The sequence below is a fragment of the Aspergillus sclerotioniger genome (genome assembly GCF_003184525.1).
Source record: "Aspergillus sclerotioniger CBS 115572 chromosome Unknown BO94scaffold_56, whole genome shotgun sequence".
NCBI classification, from domain to species: domain Eukaryota; kingdom Fungi; phylum Ascomycota; class Eurotiomycetes; order Eurotiales; family Aspergillaceae; genus Aspergillus; species Aspergillus sclerotioniger.
Genome location: NW_020291046.1, coordinates 13781 through 35782, shown reverse-complemented (window position 1 = coordinate 35782; position 22002 = coordinate 13781). Strand labels below are relative to the sequence as shown.

The 22002-nt window shown below is 36.4% G+C and overlaps 2 protein-coding genes and 1 non-coding gene across 3 annotated transcripts; 1 reads left to right on the top strand and 2 right to left on the bottom strand.

The window, feature by feature from the left end:
• Positions 1–14816: 14816 nt before the first annotated feature.
• BO94DRAFT_529058 (uncharacterized protein) lies at positions 14817–15422 on the bottom strand (the record flags this gene model as incomplete). The annotated part of the gene is given in 3 exon segments (XM_025610444.1): positions 14817–14940; positions 14953–15129; positions 15187–15422. The coding sequence occupies 3 exon segments, from the start codon at positions 15420–15422 to the stop codon at positions 14817–14819; spliced, it is 537 nt and encodes a 178-aa protein (XP_025461494.1).
• A 510-nt stretch (positions 15423–15932) lies between these two features.
• Positions 15933–16334, bottom strand: BO94DRAFT_422700 (uncharacterized protein; the record flags this gene model as incomplete). Its single annotated transcript, XM_025607416.1, has 1 exon — positions 15933–16334. A coding segment is annotated over one exon (402 nt), but the record flags the coding sequence as incomplete, so codon positions are not given.
• Positions 16335–16858: 524 nt separating this feature from the next.
• Positions 16859–16930, top strand: BO94DRAFT_t309. The gene has a single exon. It is a non-coding gene; the product is annotated as a tRNA-Met (tRNA).
• The last annotated feature ends 5072 nt before the right edge of the window (positions 16931–22002 follow it).

Below are 22002 nucleotides of genomic sequence, written 5' to 3'. Positions count from 1 at the left end.
TTTCAGATTTGATACAAATCTTGTAAAGATGAATGCAGCGCTCGCAAGGAAAAACCGCAAGAAAATCTTTATTCTCAATCCGCTGATAAAGACTTTTCTTGTAAACGGAAGAACTAGATGACATGGTTAATAATCTGAATAAAGTTTTAGAAAATGATACCAGATACTTACTTCAAGAGAGAGGCACTGCAGATTTATGTTTCTTGGGGACAAGAAACCTTGAAAGAAGGAGAGTAGTATTATAGACCCCTGCTAGCTAAACAAATTAGTAAGGCGGATATGTTAGGCAGAAGGCCATGTCCGGAGAGTAAGAACTCTTATCAAATAGAATCCTGATCAGAGCAGCCTATAAACCGGGATGGTTATACAACACGTAACCATAACAGATATATCATTAACATGCTATAACATGGCAGTGCTATAACAAGACATGGCAGTGCTATGATAAGACATGGCAGTGCTATAATATAATATATCGGCAACATAACATATCATGGCGACGCCATGATGAAGGATAGGATATAAAAACACTCTTTCATATACTTAGCTAGTTCTGTTCTTCGTGCTCAATTCAAATTGTCTTTAAGTAATCTACATTTTAGTAGAGCTTAGCGATAACACTCGTCCACACTTACTTACGGATAGCTGCGCGGCACTATCTGGCCTTACTTCTCTTCTTCTGTTCAAGATCAAGTCACCTTTAGATAGTCAACAGCCTGACTACCTTTGATTCAGTTCACAAGGTACGTATCGGAACGGGAGCTAAGCTAACAGGAACAGGGAGAAGCGATCCTAGGGTTTGACACTTATTAGGATAGAAGATAGAGTAAACCTTAATACTATCTAGTAATCAAACTCAGAATGCATGACCAAGTTTTTTAGTAATAGATGCTGGGTCATACCAGCTCTCTGATAGTTTCCAGGATGGTTAGCCCCAATACCAGTTCCTAATATTAATATATACTTTATTCTCTATATTAAAATTGACTAGTCTATACCGCTGGTTGGCTGCACAGGTCTAGACTTGTTATATAGCTTATATATCTTTCTTTACTAGGTCCCATATCTGTTCTATATAACAGATCAGCACTCTGGCTTACTATTAGTTAACAGTATCTATAATAAAGGCTTAAGAAGGATTCTAATTAATGAAGATACAGGATTTATAGCCCTGTTTAATCATAAAAGATGATAATCTTATCACTTCTTAGAACAGGACCGCAAAGGCAAAGTTAATAAATGACAAGGGTTCAGACCAGTTATCTTAGTAATAGTTAACAAAGGAGATTAGTCTCTGCGCTGTGTACTGGTTCACAATTTTAATCTATCTATTAATTTAGAGATAGTATACTATTAAAAGCTTTAACTTTATCTGTAAAATACAGCACAACTTATTCTAAAATTCTAATATAAATTATCTTTCTTAATCTAATATAATCATATTTAGAGATCCTAATCAAGGATATACATACTCTAGAAATAATCATGCCATGCCCTGTATTAATATAGACTTTATATAGAATATAAAGATAACTTATTTACTTAAATAATTTGTTATTATAAATATTATATTAAAACTATAGTAATCCTTCAGAAATATCCGGAAGTCTATTAACAGATATTATTCTAGCCAGTCTGAAATGGATAAAAACTATAAGAATCTTAGGAAAAAATCTTATTATATATTCTTCTACTTATAAACTAGATAATTATCTAAATAACAGTATATATCCTGATTCTAAGTATCTTAGTAATATTAATACTTTATAAGACTTAACATCTTCATTCAGCCTGGATAAGCAAAGAATGATTAATAGTAGATTTTATCTAATAATTAAGTATATAGATCTCTATTATTAAAGATTATTAACAGATTATTAAAAAATATAAATCCATTTTTTAAGATATATCTTTCCTTATTATAACAGGCTTGTTCCTGGTAAGACTCTAGGAAAAGATAGTCTTAATTTATAATTAATAATTAATCTATTACTTATAAATATTCTTTAACTAGAGCAAGGACTGTCAGAAGATCTAAGACTGCTAAAAAAATATACTCTCTTTTTTAAATATCTTAAAGATAGTAGGACCTATTCACGGTATAATATAAAGAATTATTTACTTTTATCTTAATAGATAAGTATATTTATTAGAATATTATACTTTCTTAAGCAGAATTAAATCAGAAAATAATAGTAAAAAAGAAATTCAGCTTATCATGTTTAACAGATATCTAATTATTTAATAATTATAAAATATTCCAGAAATCAGTGATCTATTAGAATACTAAAATAACCAGTACACTGGAGTCTTTCTAGCTCTAGCCACCATTTTTTCAAGACCTAAACTATCATTAATAACTTTTTATTATAAATATCATAGTTATATTTTGCAGAGAACATGATTTCAAAATAATAGATTACTAAGTATTAAGTCTTATTTATTAATTAAAAGAGAATCCTTATAGTAACTCTATTAGCTATATCAGTTTCCATTCAAGTAGAAAACATCAGATCATAATAAGCAAGAATAAAGATAAAGACTAAGATATTCTTTAATACTTTAAATACTACTATACAAGCCTAATCTTAATTAAAAATAACATTCTTTCAGGTTAGTCATGTGAGCAGCCGCGCTATTTAATCATAGACTTTAATAAATCTTCAATAAAAGTTATAAAAACCTAAGAATAACTGAACATCTTGTACAGTTATTGAAATCTCCTATTTAATAATTATAATGATCTTTATTGGGTTTATATAAATATTAATAATAATAATAATAAATCTAAGAAACTTAATCTTTATAATATAGAACTTATATTTATAAATAGTTATTTATAATCCTATAGCCTGTAGTTTTTCCAGTACTAGACATACATACAGTTCATGCTTAGCAGTATTATTACTATAAATTAGTATATTATTAATATAGATAGTAATAAACTTGTTCAGATACTCTATAAGAATCTTATTAATAAGGTATTAAAATATTACAGATATGTTAGTAAGCCTAAAAAGAAGGACTCAATATTTAAACAGTCTGTGTCAAGTCCTGAATATAGTAAGATTCTTAGAGACAGGGTCTATTCTGATTTAATATAAGCCTTAATATATATCTAATTTAATAAAGATCTTAATATTATATAATCAATTCATAATCTTATTAATAAGAGACAGAGGGTACGGGTCCTTCCTGGTCAATATATTCAGTTTTTAGTAATCTATATAGAACTAAAGACCTTCTTCTGGCTTCTAGACTATTAAAATAGAGAAAACAAAAAATATAGTATTAAATATAATAAATCCTTTTATTAAATTCTTTATAATATAGTCACAGAATACTTATAATTTTTTTACTATTATCTTATACAGGAAGACCATATCCAAAAAATTCTTACTATCTAGTTAGATTTTATAATCATAAGGGTGAGAGAGAGAAAATATATCAGATTATTTTTTTAAAAAGATATTTATTAAGTGATGATATTATTCTAGTAAGACTTTCTTAATTATATCTTTCTTATTTATTTACAGGGATTCCAATCTCTCTATAAGAACTTTCTTTATTATATAAAATAAAGTAATAAAAGTCTCAGTTTTTAGATTCTTGATATATTATTAAAAACCAGTAGCTTTAATAAATACTATCTCTTTAAGAAGAAGCTTCACAGGGACACGCTTAGGCTCAAGCTTTAGGATTTCAGGATAAGAATAGTACTAGTAACTAGTTTCTTCTAGATTATATTCTATCTTTATTAAAGTTATATATAAGACATCTGTCAAACCCTAGGATCGCTTCTCCCTGTTCCTGTTAGCTTAGCTCCCGTTCCGATACGTACCTGTGAACTGAATCAAGGTAAGTCAGGTTGATGACTATCTAAAAATGACTTGATCTGAATAAGAGAAGAGAAGTAAGGCCAGATAGTGCCGCGCAGCTATCCGTAAGTAAGTACGGACGAGTATTGTTGTTAAGCTTTACCAAAATATATGATTACTTAAAGACAATTGGATTGAGCACGAAGAACAGAACTAGCTAAGTATATAAAAAAGTGTTCTTATATCCTATCCTTTATCATGGCATTACCATGATATGTCATGTCACTGATATATTATATTATAGCACTGCTATGTCCTGTTATAGTACTGCCATGTTCTGTTATAGCACTGCCATATTATAGCGTGTCAGTGATATGTCTGTCGTGGTCACGTGTTGTATAACTATCCTGGTTATAGGTCACTCAGATTGGGATTCTATTTGATAAGAGTCCTTGCTTTTCCGGGCGTGGCCTTCTGCCCAATAAGTCCGCCTTACTAGTTCGTTCAGTTAGCAGGGGTCCGTAACACCACTCCCCCTCTTTCAAGGTTTCTTGTCTTCAAGGAACATAAATCTGCAGTGCCTTTCTCCTAAGGTAAGTGTCTGGTGTCATTTCCCAAAACTTTATTCAGATTGTTGACCATGTTGTCTAGTTCTTCTGTTTATAAGAAGAGCCTTTACCAGTAGATTGAGGATAAAGGTTTCCTTGCGGTTTTTCCTTGCGAGCGCTGCATTTGTCTTTACAAGGTTTACATCAAATCCGAAAATTCTGATTACTGTAGTGAGTGTGTTAAAACAAATGATATTTATTATAAAATACCTGACCCTTCCTTCTCTGACACTGAATGGAAGTGTTTGGTCAAGGCTTAAAATTCCATTAAAGAAGAGGAGAAAGTCATCCTGGCAAAGCTTCTTTAATTATAGAAACAAAAATGATTGTTGTAAAGACAAGCTGGTGATTTTATAATTCATGATATAAAGAAAATTAAGGAGCTGGAAGAGCTTAAAAAGCAAGAGTAAAAGGAATATAAGACGCAAGTAAGGCTGCGCAATCAGTGAGCTATAATATCTGAGACTGAGGCTAGTATTATTATAAATAATATTAAACTAGTCACCATGTCTGAGCTTGATCTTAGTTTGTCCTAACTTGTTGGCTCTCCTTCTTTCTGGGCGAACTTTAACTTACCTACTAGTAGTACTATTTCATAAGCTGGTAATAGCCTGTCAAATTCTTGATAAGTTTCCACGTGTTTTCTGAGATATCATATTCTACCTATTTTATCAGATATTTTAACTTACTACTAATCTTCTTGTAGTCTAGGATCTTTTTAACTTCATATTCTTTCTTTATATTGTCGTCAATCTCCATATTTTCTGTGATTCTAGCGTTCTTTGGTACAGGTTCCAATAATAAGATATAAAATATTGGATATATTCTGTTCATTGATTTTAGTAATCTTAACTTGTAATTAACTGGTCTCTTCTTATCTTCAATAACAAATAGTCCTAGCTTGTGATAGTTAAGCTTCTGACTTGATTATTTCATCTTAATATTTCTGCGGAGTAGAAACACTTTCTTCCCTCTTTTTAGATCAGGTTTTTTCCTATATTTATAATTGTAGTATATCTTACTGTATAAGTTCATGAACTCAATATCTTAAGATAACTGTAAATGTATGTTTTCTATAAACATGATAATATTCTTAATTATATTAATAACTTATTACTTCTTTAATAGCATTTCTAGAAACCTCAGGTGATATCTGTAATTAATATAAAATAGTAAGACTCTAATAATTAAGTAATTAGTATTATTATATAAAAACTATATTATTAATAACAGATTTATTTAATCATTTTATTAGTAGTTCATATAATGCTTCAGATATTGTTTAATTATCTGATTAATTCTTTCTGTTTATTTATTTATCTGTAAGTAATAAGTTATTATTATTTATTCTTTTATTTTTATAAGATCTGCGAGTGATCTCCAGAACTTTAAGATAAATAACTTGTCTTAATCTGATATAATATACTTTAATATTCTATAATATGTAACAATATTTTCTAGAAATAGTTCTACTATTTATATTATTATTATTATTATCTTACTTAATATAAGATAGATATATTTAGTAAGATGATCAGTGATGACTGTAATAATATTAAACTCTTTTAATTCTAGTAATAGACTAATAAAGTTAATTATTATCTATTTCTATGGCTGCTATGGTGCTTTTTATACTTATATTTATTTATAAGATTAGTGCTTTACAGGCTTGTTTCTGATACAAGTCTTATATTATCTAATATAATCATGTATTTTCTGTCTGAGGTTTAGAATATAATAATTCCTTATAATTAATTCAGTTATCTTTTCTACTTTAAAGTGATTCTTGAACAGTCTATCATAATGTCTAATTATAATCTTTATTCTTATTACAGTTAATATAAAGATCAATCCATGAAAATAGGCTAGTCTATTTTTATTAATAGTGATCTTATCTGGTAAATCCTTACTCATCTTTTAAAGTATTTTATTATTTCTTATACTTTCAGTTAATCATCTAGTTAAATTACTTCTTATTTTTAATATTACTGCTAGATTAGTCTTATTATAATTAATCAATCTATCTGTGTTCCGCTTCAGAATGGCTAGTTTAATAATCTTTTTATCTAATTCATAATCTGGCCTATGGCTTAGTGTATCTGCGTGTTTATTCTCTACTTTCTTACAGTATATAATTCTGAAGTTATATTATAACAAAATCTTAGCCTATCATGCCTGCCTTCTAGTCAACTCTTTAATTATCATAAAATAAATCAAGTTCTTATAGTCTGTCTTTATAATAACAGTATACTTTATTCTTTCAAGATAGACTCTCTACTGCTTGAACATTACTATTATAACTAGCAATTCCTTATTATGAATGTTGTAGTTGAGTTCTGCTTGAACCAACTTTTTTAAATAAAATATAATTAGTCTCAGCTTTCTATCTTCTCCGGGTTGTGTTATACACATACTAATAATATAGTCTGATATGTTGGTTTTAATAGTGGTTTCTTTTTCTAGATCATGCTATACCAGTATTAGTAATATGATAAGTCATTACTTAATATCTTTAAACATGCTCTACTGTGGTTCTCTTCACTGGTACTTCTTTAACTTCTTTATAAGCTTGAAAAGTGGTATTATATAGATGGCGTATCTATCCATAAATTATTAATAGTAGTTAACTAAGTTAATAAACTGCTATAGTTCTTTCAGATTTCTAAGTCAAGGCTAATCCTGTATAACTTATACTTTAGCTTGCTCAGTATAAATTCTCTTTATAGATATCCAATATTCTAAAAACTCTATTTTCTGTATATAGAATTCACACTTCTTTAACTTATATTATAACTGATATAGATATAGTTTATATAAAACTAGTCTTATATATCTTATATATTCTTTTTTAGTCTTTAAAAAAATTAATATATTATTTAGATAAGTAATTATAAATCTATCAAGATATTTTCTAAAAATCTTATTAATATATTACTAAAATGATACTGGTATGTTAATAAGTCTAAATAATATAATTAAGTACTTAAAGTATCTATACTTTATTCTAAACACGGTTTTTTATTCTTCTTCTTCTGTGATGCGTATATGATAATATATATTTATAATATTAAGTTTAGTGAACCACTTTGTTTCTTATATCTTATCTTGGATTTCTAAAATCAAAGATAACAGATATTAATTTTTGATTATAATAATATTCAGTGACTGATAATCCATACATAGTTGTAAACTGTTATTCTTTTTTAGTATAAATAGGACTCCATATTTTACTAGTGACTTTGAAGGCCTGATATTATCTTTAGCTAGCTAGTTATTAATATATTCTTATAATATCTGTGATTTCTTTTCAGATATTAAATAAATCTTTCTATATACTAATAACTTTTTTTTCTTTATAGAAATAGTGTGGTCATGTTTTCTGTATTAAGATAATTTAGATTATTCTAGCTGCTTGAACAAGTTCTCAAATCTCTTATACTGTAATAGAATCTGTATATTATTCTTAACTATAGCTAGAAATTCCCATGAATCTTCTAGTCTCTGGATAGTTATCTTAATCTTTATATTAATATTATTAATACTGTACTTGCAGTATTCTTTTATTATTGTTAGTATCTATTCTGATAATTTTATAAGCTAATCTTTCTATAATGGCTTAATTACTGTTATTACTTATATAACTATACTTAAGATATTATTTTTCTTTAAGTTACTTCTGATATCTGGTGTGTTAGGCTTTCATGACAATCTCAACCTCCTCTTACTAGGTTGTTTAGTCCTTGCTTTAGCTTCTTACTAAGTAGCAGGCCGTACAGATCCAGACCCTATACCTGGTCCTTGCTGGTATTATCTTAGACAATCATAATTCATGAATTAAAGATTCTTAATTTTTTAATTAATCTGTGGGTTATGATTCCTGAGCTATAAAATCCCTAATATAATATTATACTATCTTAAAGATATCATATTAAAGTCTATATACTTATAGTGATTCTTTATAATTATAAGTACAGTTCCTGACTTGATTATCAACGTGAGAGTTTCCAAATTCTCTCTATTTAGTTTTATGATTGATTTAGGTTTTACTTTCTATTATCTGAATATTTTAAGCTGTTATATAAATCACAGGTTTATAAAGTTTCCAGTTGCTCCAGAATCTATCAGTACTTGGGCTAATTAATCTAATATGACTGCTTGGATCTTTAAATATAGCCCTGACTCTATGGTTACTAACTACTATTCTGGCTAGTTAGGTGCTAACTGCTATGGATGTCTTCTTAAAAATCTTAAACCTTTTATCTTTATTATATAATATATTATATACTGATTATTAAAACATACCAGCTAATATATTAATTTATAATAAGAGTATCTCTAGTACTCTTTACACGCGTAACCAAAGATAAAATATAGACAGTGACTTATCTTAGCCCTAACTACTTCCGGTATCTTAGATCAGTAATTAATAATATACTTCTAATTATAATATATTAAGCATATATTTATATAGCATATAAGCTAAGAGAGTTTATTATATCTTTAATAATCTCTACTTCTGTTAAAATGAATATACAGACATAATTTATTATACTAAGATTCTATTTCTGCAATATTTATCTTCTGGTTAATCTTTAATAACTGGTAATAATAATCTATATTATCTTATCCACATGTTAAATAAATTTCTGGATAATAAGAATATCTCTGTAAATATTATTTCTAAGTCTTATTTCATGATTTTCAATATTTTAAATCCTAATGTGGGCAATGCTGCATGATTATCTTGAGCTTTAGGCAGAATCATGCTAGATTCTCTAAGATCTCTTTTAAGATATGGTCTAATTAATAAGTAACATTTTCTTGATTATTCTTTTAATTCTCTTTATCCTTATCTTACTGCGATGGACAGAGTTTACTAATTTCTGATAAAGGTTTTTTAGAAATATTAGATATCTTATTAAGTCTCTTCTTACTAGGTTCAAGATCTTTAAATAGTATATTATATTCTTTATCTGATGGTTTATCTTTATTCCAAACTATATTAGGATAGTTGTTTCTTGAAACTGGCTTATAATTATTATTATTGATTTCTATGGTCCAAACTAATAGTATAGATAATTATTAATCTTCTTGTTAACTGGATAGTACTGTTAACTCATCCAGAATGGCCTGTTATCTTAACTAATTATGATGTATCCTGTTCTCTGACAGCTGACCATGCTGAATAATATATAACTTCTTATTATCTGGTATCTATGTCACAGTATCTATCTAAACTTTATACTGAATAGCGGTGATATTATAGGCTTTTCTGCCTTAATCCTGGTGCATAGTCCTTAATTATTTCTAAGGCTGTTGCTGTTTCTGACTACAGTTCTTTAACTGGTGACCTGCTTTACTGCAGCTAAAGCACAAGCGGTCTCAATTACACTGTTCAAGTTCCTCCTTGGATACTTGAGTTTGTTAAGTCTGATGCTGTGCTACATCTAGCTCCATTGGTTTTGGTCTATAGGGATCTTCGTATCCCAAGCTTCTAGGTTGTACTGATCTTCCATTATTAGCTCAGTAACCTGGCTGGTTATTACATCGAGATATAGACCTACTAATTTATTGACCCTCTCATTGTTTTATATTAAAGTTGTACAACTTATTATTAATCTTAACTACTGTTTTGATTATCTTGATCAACATGTCCGGTTGTTCTTACTAAATGATTTTTTCTTGGATCTCTATCTTGAGTCCTTCTTTAAATCATGAGATGTAGGCGTTATCATCCCAGTCCAAGTAACTGATAACTTGCTGAAACTCTGAAGTATATATGGATACCAATCCAGTCTACTTAAGTTACTATAACTTTTACTCAGTGTTCTGTGCTGTATTAATATCTTTAAATATCTGTTTAAGATACTGTTTAAATCTAGCGTAACTGGCAAAAAGTTACTTTGTATTATTATTCTAGTTACTTACCAACTTTTCTTATCGCTCGCGGATATATGGCTTAAACTAATCAAATACTGCTTTAATCAGATAAGTAGACGCGAAAAAGATCTTGTCCTTCTTATTCTTGAGCTTTTTCTTGTTTATGTTAAGGTACAGATCTAACTGAGTCAAGAAAGCTCTAAGCCTTGCTCATTTACCGTCGAATGGCTCGGGTGGTTGGATCTTAACAGATTTGACTGATAAGCGACCTTCGAGTAACTGGTTCTATTGTTTTAAGGCAGTGACGCTTTCTTGTAACTGATCAACCATATCTATTAGTTTCTTGATTATCAGGCCCTGCTGAGGCGCACGCGATGTGTTTGATGTAGTTAATATAATGATTAGTTATCACTGAGTAACACTCGTACTGACTGGTGCTCAATATATTAAACCCTAGGATTGCTTCTTCCTGTTCCTGTTAGCTTAGCTCCCGTTCCGATACGTACCTGTGAACTGAATCAAGATAAGTCAGGTTGATGACTATCTAAAGATGACTTGATCTGAATAAGAGAAGAGAAGTAAGGCCAGATAGTGCCGCGCAGCTATCCGTAAGTAAGTACGGATAAGTATTGTTACTAAGCTTTACCAAAATATATGGTTACTTAAAGATAATTAGATTAAGCATGAAGAACAGAACTAGCTAAGTATATGAAAGAGTGTCCTTATATCCTATCCTTCATCATGGCATCGCCATAATATGTCATGTCACTGATATGTTATGTCATAGCACTACCATGTCCTGTTATAGCGCTGCCATATCCTGTCATAGCACTGCTATATTATAGCGTGTCAGTGACATGTCCGTCGTGGTCACGTGTTGTATAACCGTCCTGGTTGTAGGTCACTCAGATCGGGATTCTACTTGATAAGAGTCCTTGCTTTTCCGGGCGTGGCCTTCTGCCCAACGAGTCCGCCTTACTAGTTCGTTCAGCTAGCAGGGGTCCGTAACAACATCCTATTTAATACAGAAGAAAATCATTATTAGCTTTAATCTATTATCTTCCAGCTATATCTTATAGTCTCTCCGGGCTGTATTCTACTAATATCTATGATTTATTAAAGATTATTCTAGAATAATACAGAAAATATTAATAAGTAATCTGACTTTAATTTTATTCTCTAATATCAACTAACTAAGGTATATTAGTTAATTATTCTGATAGTCTAGTAAGATACTATACTTAATAAACCATATCTTTCTAAGAATAATATCATGTCTTCCTAGATCCAGTATAAAAAAGAGAATATTCAGGAATTAATAATTATTTATAGTAAGACTCAGTCAGATTATATATATCAAGTTAGTAACTTGTTTTCTATCAAAGTCTATAACAGGGGTTGCCTTCTTCAAAGATAATATCAGGATTTTAAAGTATTAAGTAATATTAATCATAAATTAAATATTAATTATTAAGTAAATATTTATTTCAGAATCAGCAAGCATACAGATAAAAATAGTAATACCATTCTTTAAAAATAGAGTAATAATTATAAAGTTATTATTATCACTTTTTAACAGATCTTATAAATCTATTATACTTACTTGAGCTTCTAACTCGCCCAGAATAAAGACTTCTACTAGACATTATCTTTTACCGGCTTCTATTCCTCAGTAAAGGCCCTAAGCATCTTAACCTGTACAGTTCTCTTCTTAGGGCATGTCCAGCTTAAATAACCTTGTTCCTTGCAGTAAAAGTATCTTCCTTCTTTTATCAGGATCTCTTTAGTCTCTGGCTCCAGGCTGGAGACTCAAATAAAGGGTTTTAAATATGTGTTTTTAAAGCTAGATATTAAGATCATAATATAGAAACCACAGACTTTATTATAATCTTTAACTAGTAGAAAGCTATCTTTGAAATATTTCTTTAAGAATTTATTAACTAAATTAGCTGAATTCGCGCACTTGTTAGTATATTTATTAAAAATATAATATTTATTGATAAGATTATAAAGTATTATTTTTTACAGATTAATAAAAAGTTTATAATAAAAAACTTTTTTCCAGAGTCTCTTATTAATCTCTACCTTCATGTCAAACCCTAGGATCGCTTCCCTTGTTCCGGTTAGCTTAGCTTCCGTTCGAATACGTACCGTCGAGCTTGGTCAAGGTAGAGTCAGACTGATGACTATCTAAGGATAACTGGTCTTGAACCAAGGAAGAGAAGTAAGGCCAGATAGTGCTGTGCAGCTATCCATAAGTAAGTACAGACGAGTATTATTACTAAGCTTTCTAAATATATGGTTACTTAAAGACAGTGTTATTGAGCACGAAGAATAGAACTAGCTAAGTATATGAAAGAGTGTTCTTATTGTCAAACCCTAGGATCGCTTCTCCCTGTTCCTGTTAGCTTAGCTTCCGTTCCAATACGTACCTTCGAACTGAATCGAGGTAAGTCAGGCTGATGACTATCTAAGGGCAACTGGTCTTGAACAGAAGAAGAGAAGTAAGGCCAGATAGTGCCGCGCAGCTATCCGTAAGTAAGTGCGGACGAGTGTTGTCGCTAAGCTTTACCAAACGTATGGTTACTTAAAGACAGTGTTATTGAGCACGAAGAACAGAACTAGCTAAGTACATGAAAGAGTGTTCTTATATCCTATTCTCTATATACCATATCATATACCATTCAGGGTAGATCAAGGGTCGATCCAATCACGATCCTGGATTCCAGTATACCTTGTGTATACCTTTGATGGTAGATCTGATGGTAGATAATCACGTGACACAGCGTCGCTCCGGACGTTACTCAGACCGGGATTCTACTCGATAAGAGTTGCTGGTTGTCCGAGTCCTGCCTTGTCGTCACTTTTCTGCCTGACCAGTCCGCTCCGCTAGTAACCTGGCTAGCAGGGGTCTGTAACACTTATATCCTATCCTTTATCATGGCATTATTATAATATATTATACTATTAATATATTATCTTATATCACTGTTATATCTTATTATAGCGCTGATATATTATAGCATATCAGTGATATGTCCATCATGGTCACGTGCTGTGTAACCGTTTCAGGCGTCGGTTACTCAGATCAGGATTCTACTTGATAAGAGTCCTTGTCTTTCCGGATGTGGCCTTCTGCCAGACAAGTCCGCCTCACTAGTTGTTTAGCTAGCAGGGGTCCGTAACACTTCACAGCCAGGTATTAGAAAATAAAGATAAATATATAGAACTTCTCTTTAGCTTTTATCTATAATTCTTAATATTGGTTTTAGATATTACAGGTCTTATTCAAATTAGTATAAATATTTTTCAGGTATTTTAATATATTAATTAAGTTAAGAAATGGATTGGCCGTGTCCGGGCAAAGTCATAAAGTCAAATATATTCTTATATTATTCTAATATTTATTAATAATATAAGTCTTACATACTTCTAGGATGGTAAACTAGTCTATATTAACTACCAGCTTCTTATATATTACCAGTATCCAGTCTTCAAAAGCAATATCCTTCCTGTCACTAAAGAGAGGAGAGTCAGGGATCTTCACCAGATGTTTAGACTGCTAGAACTAGGTTTCTTGCTACTGATTTAACTAGCAGAGAGCCTGTACAGCAAAGATATCACATTCTCTGGTTAACTAACCATTTTCCTGGCTCAGTCGATCCCTATTATTGGATAGGCCGTCTCTTTCCGCCTCCAAGCATCTGAAAATCTTGAGAAGAACATCAAAGATTCATTCAGGGTCATCTTTGTACAGTTTATAAAACTGCTTGCGGCTGATCTCTCCTTCCCAATCAGGTTTGTCAGGCAACATGGCAGACAGCCGTCAGGTGTCCCTAGGCTCAGGGTTCAGGGTGGCGTCGCGGGCCATGTTGGCAGTGGTCAATTCATTCATGTTTCCGGGGTTCAGGGTGGGTCTTTTGGCCGTTTAAGCGTTGCCAAGAACGCGAGGTGACGGCTGTCAGCGGCTTGGCAGGGCTAGCCGCGTACAACAGATAGAAAAGAGGTAATAATGACGTTTGAAGTTACGAGACGGCCGTTCAACATAATATAAGGTTGTATTGGTGCTAACTACTCTAGAACTTCAAATGTGAAGGGAAAAAACAGAAACACGAAGTGTTGTGGGCCTCGTCTCATACAACACTGGCGATATCAAGGCAAACAGGACAAACAGCATGACATAAGCGTCACGTGACAAATGAGTCCGCCGCCGTCACATTTGATATCCTGCCAGATTATGTTCTTTTCCTCTCACTGCTCAAAATATTCGAAATCAATCAAGTAGCTAGAAGATCTGTCACTTAGTAATGTTGCCTAGATTAAGCAGAGTTATTGTGATAATTATAAGACATTACATATAGAGAAAGAAATTAACTGATCATTTATATCTTGCCTTATTCTAAAGCAGATTCTGAGATCCCCTGTCATAATTTTCCATCTTACATAATATACATTCCCTGTTGAAAGATAGCATGAGATCAATCAGTCCTTAAAAGATGGCTAAGGTAAATTACTGCCAGGATTTCTTAAAAGCCTCCCTCAGAACGTTGCGCTCTTCCTGGTCAATGAGGTGAAAAATTAAAGACATGCTCACACCTGGCAGCATCTCCATTACAATAAAGTATATAAAGCCCCTAGATACCTACTTATCATTGGTCTGTTCTTGCTGTATTGAGTCGATCAGGAACAGCGTGCTGGTGCATCCTGCTTCGGTCAGGATGGATAATGCTTCAATCTTGCTTTTGTCTCTGAAGGGAGTTTCTGAAATGGCCTGTTCAGCCCTGATTGATGGTGTGTTGCCGGCAGTTCCCCACCAAGGTGCTCTGCAGTTGTGGTTACTTCAACCCTGTTTTTTAACACGGCGCTGCGGACGTACATACTGCATGTGGACTTTTATCACTGCTGTTGATGGACCATTTCCTGCAATCTTGGAACAGATAAATGCGGCTCGAGACTGTAATATGAGCTCATAATCATCATACTCTTGCTGGCTGTACAGGTCTTCACTCTCTTTGAACTTTCTCTCGAGCTTCCAGGTGGACCCCGCAGGAAAAAGAAGTTCTAGACCAATGTAGTCATTCTCGTCGAACCAGGTGATATTCGACGGAATCCTCATGATCCGCCGGGGTTTCAACCAGGAGAGTCAGAAGTGGTTGAGGATTCGCCAAATTGTGGTTAACTGGGGAAAGTTACGACTCGCAAACTTGGTGCGGTAGCGGACTTGGCCAGCGGATAGCAAAGCCGGTCACCTGATCCCGCCCGATAACGGAACTATATTTCCTGTCTTACTTGCTGGTGTGCTACGTTCCCTGTGATGTCTCCGAGATTCCTTTTTGTGTAGCCTTTATCGTGCTATCTCATAGTATAAATTCCATGACCTCCCCAATTCATATTCTCTTCCAAACCAAAGTGCCTTAATTGCGTGAATTAGTAGTTCAGAAGCCATGCCCCGTTTCAGACAGTATATACTCGTGCAATGCCCTCCTACTCTGGGATTTATATTGGTTGTCTTCGGTTAATTGCGCGCCATCAGTCCCTTTTCACTCACGACCCCAGGCATCAGTGTACCCCTATCATGACCATAATCAAGTATACCCTCACCAACCACATCATAAACCCATCACCACTCTAAATCCTTACAATCCCTCGGCTCCTGATAAAACACTCCTCCCAACCTCTCAAGAACGGCACATCTCTCCTCCATACTAAGCGCATTCCGAACCTTACAACCCACGCCCTCCCTTCTCGCCCTCCTCCCATCCATCTTCAACACCCAAACCCCTCCACTCGCCGGCCACCCAGCAACCACCACATCACAATCCAAATCCATCACACTCAACTCCCAATCCACTTCACATTCCCACCGCCGCGCCCCAAGCATCCGCATCTTCGCACAGAACGCATCCTCTGCATCCGCATCCCGCCGCTCCGTATACGTCCGTTCGAACCGATCCACGCCGAGAAATTCCAATTCCACCCCGTCGCAGGAAAGAGCGTAATTACCCCCCGTGCTGGGGTAGCCGACGACAGTGGTGGTTTGGTTTCTGGTAAAGAAGCTTCGACGGTAGCGTTCGCGGGGTAGTCTTTCGAGGTCGGTTGGGAGAGGATCGGGGTCGGTGAGAGGGGCGTCGTGGAATATGCGGGATTTGAGGGGTGGTGTTGCTGGTGGGGGCCGGGGTGTGAGGTAGTCAATGATATAGAGTATTGGACGGTTGGTGAGGATAACTATGGCGCCGGCGATGACTAGTTTGGTGAACATTTTGTGGGCTGGCTTCTGGAGGTTGATGGGTTGGTTGCGGGTTAAGATATATATCGTCTGATGAGGGGATCAGGCAGCAGGAATATGCATCGGGGTTGGGTTGCTAGGCTTCACCCTGAGATTTATTAAATGGAGATAAGGATACGATGTTAATAAAGACGTGATTCGACTGTTATTCCTAGTGGCGAAGGAATGGGGGCATAGTATTGAGTGTTCGGCGAGGAGATTGGTGGCTGGCTGGCTTGGCACAGCGGCTTATCAATTTAATACGAGAAAGAAAAATATCAACACCCAGCATGTTAGCTCAGGGGAAGAGCGCCGGGCTCATAACCCGGAGGTCCCTGGATCGAAACCAGGACATGCTATCTATTTCTTTTTTAAAAATGAGAGTATTTTTATACTCAGATTTCTCTTTGACACTTTTTCCTCCTAAGTTCCGCCTCTCTTGTTGTGTTTTTGTCATTTTACTACCTCATTTTCATGTTATCACCCTATTTGATGTCTTTTCTTATCGCCGACAGAAAACCCGTCTCTGTTCCCTCCAGCCCCATCCTTCCGCCGAACGACTGTACCGTCATGAGAAATTCTGGATACTCCCAAGCCATCAATATTCCTCAATTTATAGTATCCGCCAATAACCCCCTCGAACCCGGATCAAATTCCCAGGAACTCGACCGCCCCCCCGACATATGCTTATGCGATCGCAAAAGCGACTGCCCACACCATGGAAAAATCTATCTCGTAACCTGCTGTCGAGTACATTGTTTGCCACGCGTGAAGGTTCCCAGTTCCTCATTACTAGCTGCATCGGACGTGTTTGAGAGCTACAGAAGCTAAGCAACCCGCTTTTTTCTCCCCTTGGCTTAGAGATATACCATTATTTGAATTTATGTAAAAATAGTAGTCCACTCGCTGAGAATCACATAGTCCGACACAAGTCTTCCCTGCTACGGATGATTGTCCACACCAGGTACCCGGGACGGATGTGTCTATCGCCAGTGGAATGTCGCAGTTGTAAGTATCTTTCACTAAGACACTTCACACCGAAGGATTAACCTAGCAGGAGTAGACAAATATACAAAAGTTAATACCACCCGACTCAGTAAATGACCATCAATTTCCATGGTCCATCACTTAATCCAATCATTCTTCACCACATAGGACTAGAACCCATCACCATGTAACTAACTGCGGACAACCATGCACTGCCCCCCTGGTCTAATCCCGGTGAAAGCCCTCCCATTCCCAAGTCAAGCGCATGGAATGCATTGGATTGTCTGGGTACACTAACCCTTTTTGCTGATCTCTGGAATAAATAGGCCTTCCTGGCCCCTCATATCGGGAATATTTCTCCCTCTGATTAGATATCTTTCATTTTTTGTTTCTTAGAGGTTGAGTGATTGGGTTTGTTGGGTTGGATCCTAGTATGTCTGTTGGATGGCTTGCTGTATGTGCAGCTTGGCTGAGCTTAGGAATATCCTAGCTTCAATTCACTGATGGAGGTAAGTGAGGATTGAGAGAGTGATCAGTCTTAGAAAGTCCGAAAGGTTCGGATCTTACTGACTGTCTAGTATAGAATCTATCATTTGACGTTGTCGATGGCCGCAATTGGGAGAGGGTCAAGCAAAGGCTTGTGAGTATCCCCATCTCGGCGAGACGTATGGCACCAACTAACCTAATGCGAGCACTTGCAGGTTATCATCGAGGTCACTCCATCTATAATCGACCTTGGTCAGTTTCCCATTTCAATATCAAAGTAGACAACGATCAACGAAGGAGCTACCTCCTAGAGTCCACAACAGACACCTCGGAACCTCCACAGCAGCGACTCTCAGTAAGTCCAAGTCTCCCATACTTTATCATCTACCCAGCACTAACAATCACAATAGTACAACCACAGTTCAGCTGTTCGACATGGGCAGATTCCCCCCAACAGCCACTGGATTCAACAGCCCTGATAGGTTAGGCCGCTACACACCAAGAACAGATTCAAACAACCCCTGGCTTTTGATGCCTTCGATACATATGTGCATTCTGGGAAAATACCCCAGATGATAATTGATTCTCAGCAACCATTCATGGTTCTGGGCTGTGTCAAAACACAGAGCCAATGATATTCACGTTCAAAGATATTATTCGGGCTTGATTGCCGATGGCAGGTACACTGCACAAGATTGGTGAAAAGCACACCTGTGCTTGAAGACCGAACCAAAGAACGCAACGTGTCACACAAAGTTCCATACGATTGAACACTATGGAAACTTATCGATCCTTGCCAAAGATGAGGACACATACTGGACGTCCCCGAGGCTTTAGATTGGGCATTGATTCTTCAAAATCTTGTGAACAGTGATATTGCCAAGGGCGATTGGCATGGTACCTTGAGCAGGCGTTATGCTCATATGCAAGGAGTGTGGTTTATGGGTGGGACTACGGCTGATGGAAACTACATCAGCCGGTCGTTCTTCTTCGACGACCATGCCACTGTGCTGCTGTGTGCCTTTGAAGCAGAAGAACAAAGGCGATGAGCAACACCAGGCAGTTCGACATTCCCATGGTTGGGGGCAGCTGGTGCTATAGATTGATGCACAGAGACAGGTCACGGGTAGAGTATGGCATGTGTTTGATGCATACGAAATAGTGCCAAGGGTGTGAATGAGCCAGTCTGGACTGAATGTGGTGGATTTGGCTGTCCGTCAGTTTGACCGTCGAAGGCGTCGCGTCAAATATAGCAGCTCGTGTCTTAATGACATCCACGAGGCTGACAATGACTCAAATAGCCCGAACATGCCCGAGGAGCTCAACAGGCTGGACAATGTCCATCTCAGAGAGCGGTGTCTGATGCATCGAAGTCGAAAGTGCATGCATCTAACATGTTCAATAAGGGCTCCGATAATCAGCAGGCACATGCTGACAATGTCAAAGAATACCCCAACAATTCGTCCACGATCTGGGTGTTTACGCGCGGGGATTATGCGGTTCAGGATGAGCTTGACCAGCTGTTATAAGCCTTCAAGGCAAACCGGGAAGAATCACCCAATGCACACTGGTATCCTAACTACCTGAACAAGAATTATATAGCTCGACCACAATTCGGGCTTTTGTACACGGTTGGGATGCTGTTTCACACGAGATCAACTAGCTGCTCTAAGCTTTCGCAGCGAACCGGGAGCAAACCAAACAGATACTGGTTTCCAGATCATCCAAACAGGATCTTCATCCAGCTTGGTCAGTTCTCTCCCCACTAAGCGTCACTCGCATCATAGTTCTGGTGGGCTTCGTCAAATCACGTTCTTTACCCCTATGGAAGGGTAAATGGTGTGGCCTTCGACATCATCGCATCCATAGAGCCACACAATGCCAATAGACGCTCAAATGGATGCTTTGCACGGTAAAAGCTCGATGAAAATCCGTCCCTAATAACAGGATAAATGGCACGATATTCCACAGCGTCGAGCTTGCAGAGCCGAGCACAATGCCAATCGAAGGACATATAAAAACTGCACCTGATTGATGAATATCTGAGACGACTCACAAGGGAAGAAGGCTAAGAATTCTCGCTCAAGCAAACTCTCCTTGCCCATGGTACAGAGCCGAAGGCTGGAAACCACAATCACTTCGCTCTGGACTGGCGCTGTCGGGCTATCCTATATAGCATGCAAGAAGGCAAACTCCCGATATTCAGAGATGGTTCATATGGCATTGATAAACCCTTTGCTGGACTGGTCCTTTGCTTTCTCAGGGCGGAGATTGATTCAACTCCACAACCATGAACTAGTCGACGCACTCGTGTGTTCGACTCCTGCTGCTGCATGCTTCGTTATATAACAGGGTCACATGCAGCTCAGAAATCGGACCTGCCATGGCTGAGATGAGCTCGTGTTCATCGGGGTGCGCCCCCATTTCGGTTCTTACTGGAACAGAACAGTATCTACTTGAGGATTTGGCACATGGTCAAAGAATAACATGGACTTGTCAGGTCATTATGAAGACCAAGCTCGGTCAACAGTCCTATGACGATGATCGTTATAGAGGCGTTCGATTATGCGATGTTGCAACTCCCCGTGGCGTCAACTCGATCCATCCGCCCAGACCAGGCAAATTTGAGCAGCTATGCTGATCATCCTTGCAATCGCTGATCGCTGCCCTTGGACTCAATCTCCACTTGGCTGCAGGATCCAAAGGAGCCAATAACTTTGTTGAGGCCCTTGATGGCCGGTCCGCGGGACCAATAGTTGCAGCATTGATGTAGTTAACTCGCCCACTGTGGCAGCATTTGATAAACCTTAGGAGCAACAATCGGTCTAATGATCTTCTAGGATTACTTGAAGCAAGTTGTGACGCTCAGTATGCAACGGAGCATACTGGCACCGATGAATGCTGCGCAGTATGATGAGGAAGGATGTGGTCAATGCATGAAAGGGGACAGTTATGATCCAGACCACGCACGTGCTCTGTTCTCCAACACCGGTAACCGCAACGCAATACACGAATCGTTTCGAAACTATAATATTGACCAGGATGTATAACGTGGCGACAAATGCTCAGGGATACCTATCATCATAATGGAGTTGCTGAGTGACAACATCGCCCTAACACCGGCTGTCATCATTAAGCCTGCCTTCATAGAACACGACATATTCAGAGCTTTGATCCGAAGCCTGCCCATGACCAATAAATATAGAAAAACGCTGGAGGACATGGAGGCAGACTATGTGGTGCGCCTAATAGCCATGTACATACCAAAACCACTACAACGTCTTCTGGACAAAGAAGATCTCCCAACATTCCAGGATCTACGTTCCTTAGCCTGGAATGATAAAACCGATCCGGGTGTTTATGCAAAGTTGATTTACTGAGGGACTTCCCCAACCACCACTGGGTCTATATCGGATCTGCGACAGGAATTCAGAACGGAAAGAGGAAATACACAACACCAAAACATTAATCCTGCGAACTCCAAACGTGGAGGTTAAGGAAGGCATCGCGCGCACATATAATTCGGAGTGCAATCTTGAAAGCACAGTATATTGACCAGTCCAGCTCAACCTGCCGGCCAATGAGACGAACCAGAAACTATCCGACAGCAATATGAAAACTGCGAGGCCGACTGTGACCTCCGAACATGGCGTAAACAAAATTGCCTCCTTTCCTGACCGTTCCTTGATAGATGCGGGTTATAATGGGTCATATCGGCGGCATGGTTCGCAATCGCAGACAGACAGACACTGGAGTCTTTTTGTCGATGGATGTATCTATGCACGATGCACAATGCTCGATACCAACCACAAGTATCGAAGCCAATTGCTGGAATCATTTAACAGAAGTGTCGTGTCTGTTTAGGCTATCCATGCACAATGCTGGATACCAATTGCCGCAATGAAACCCAAATCATCGGGGCTTGAAATCGATGTTTTTCTTCGAATTGAGGTGAAAC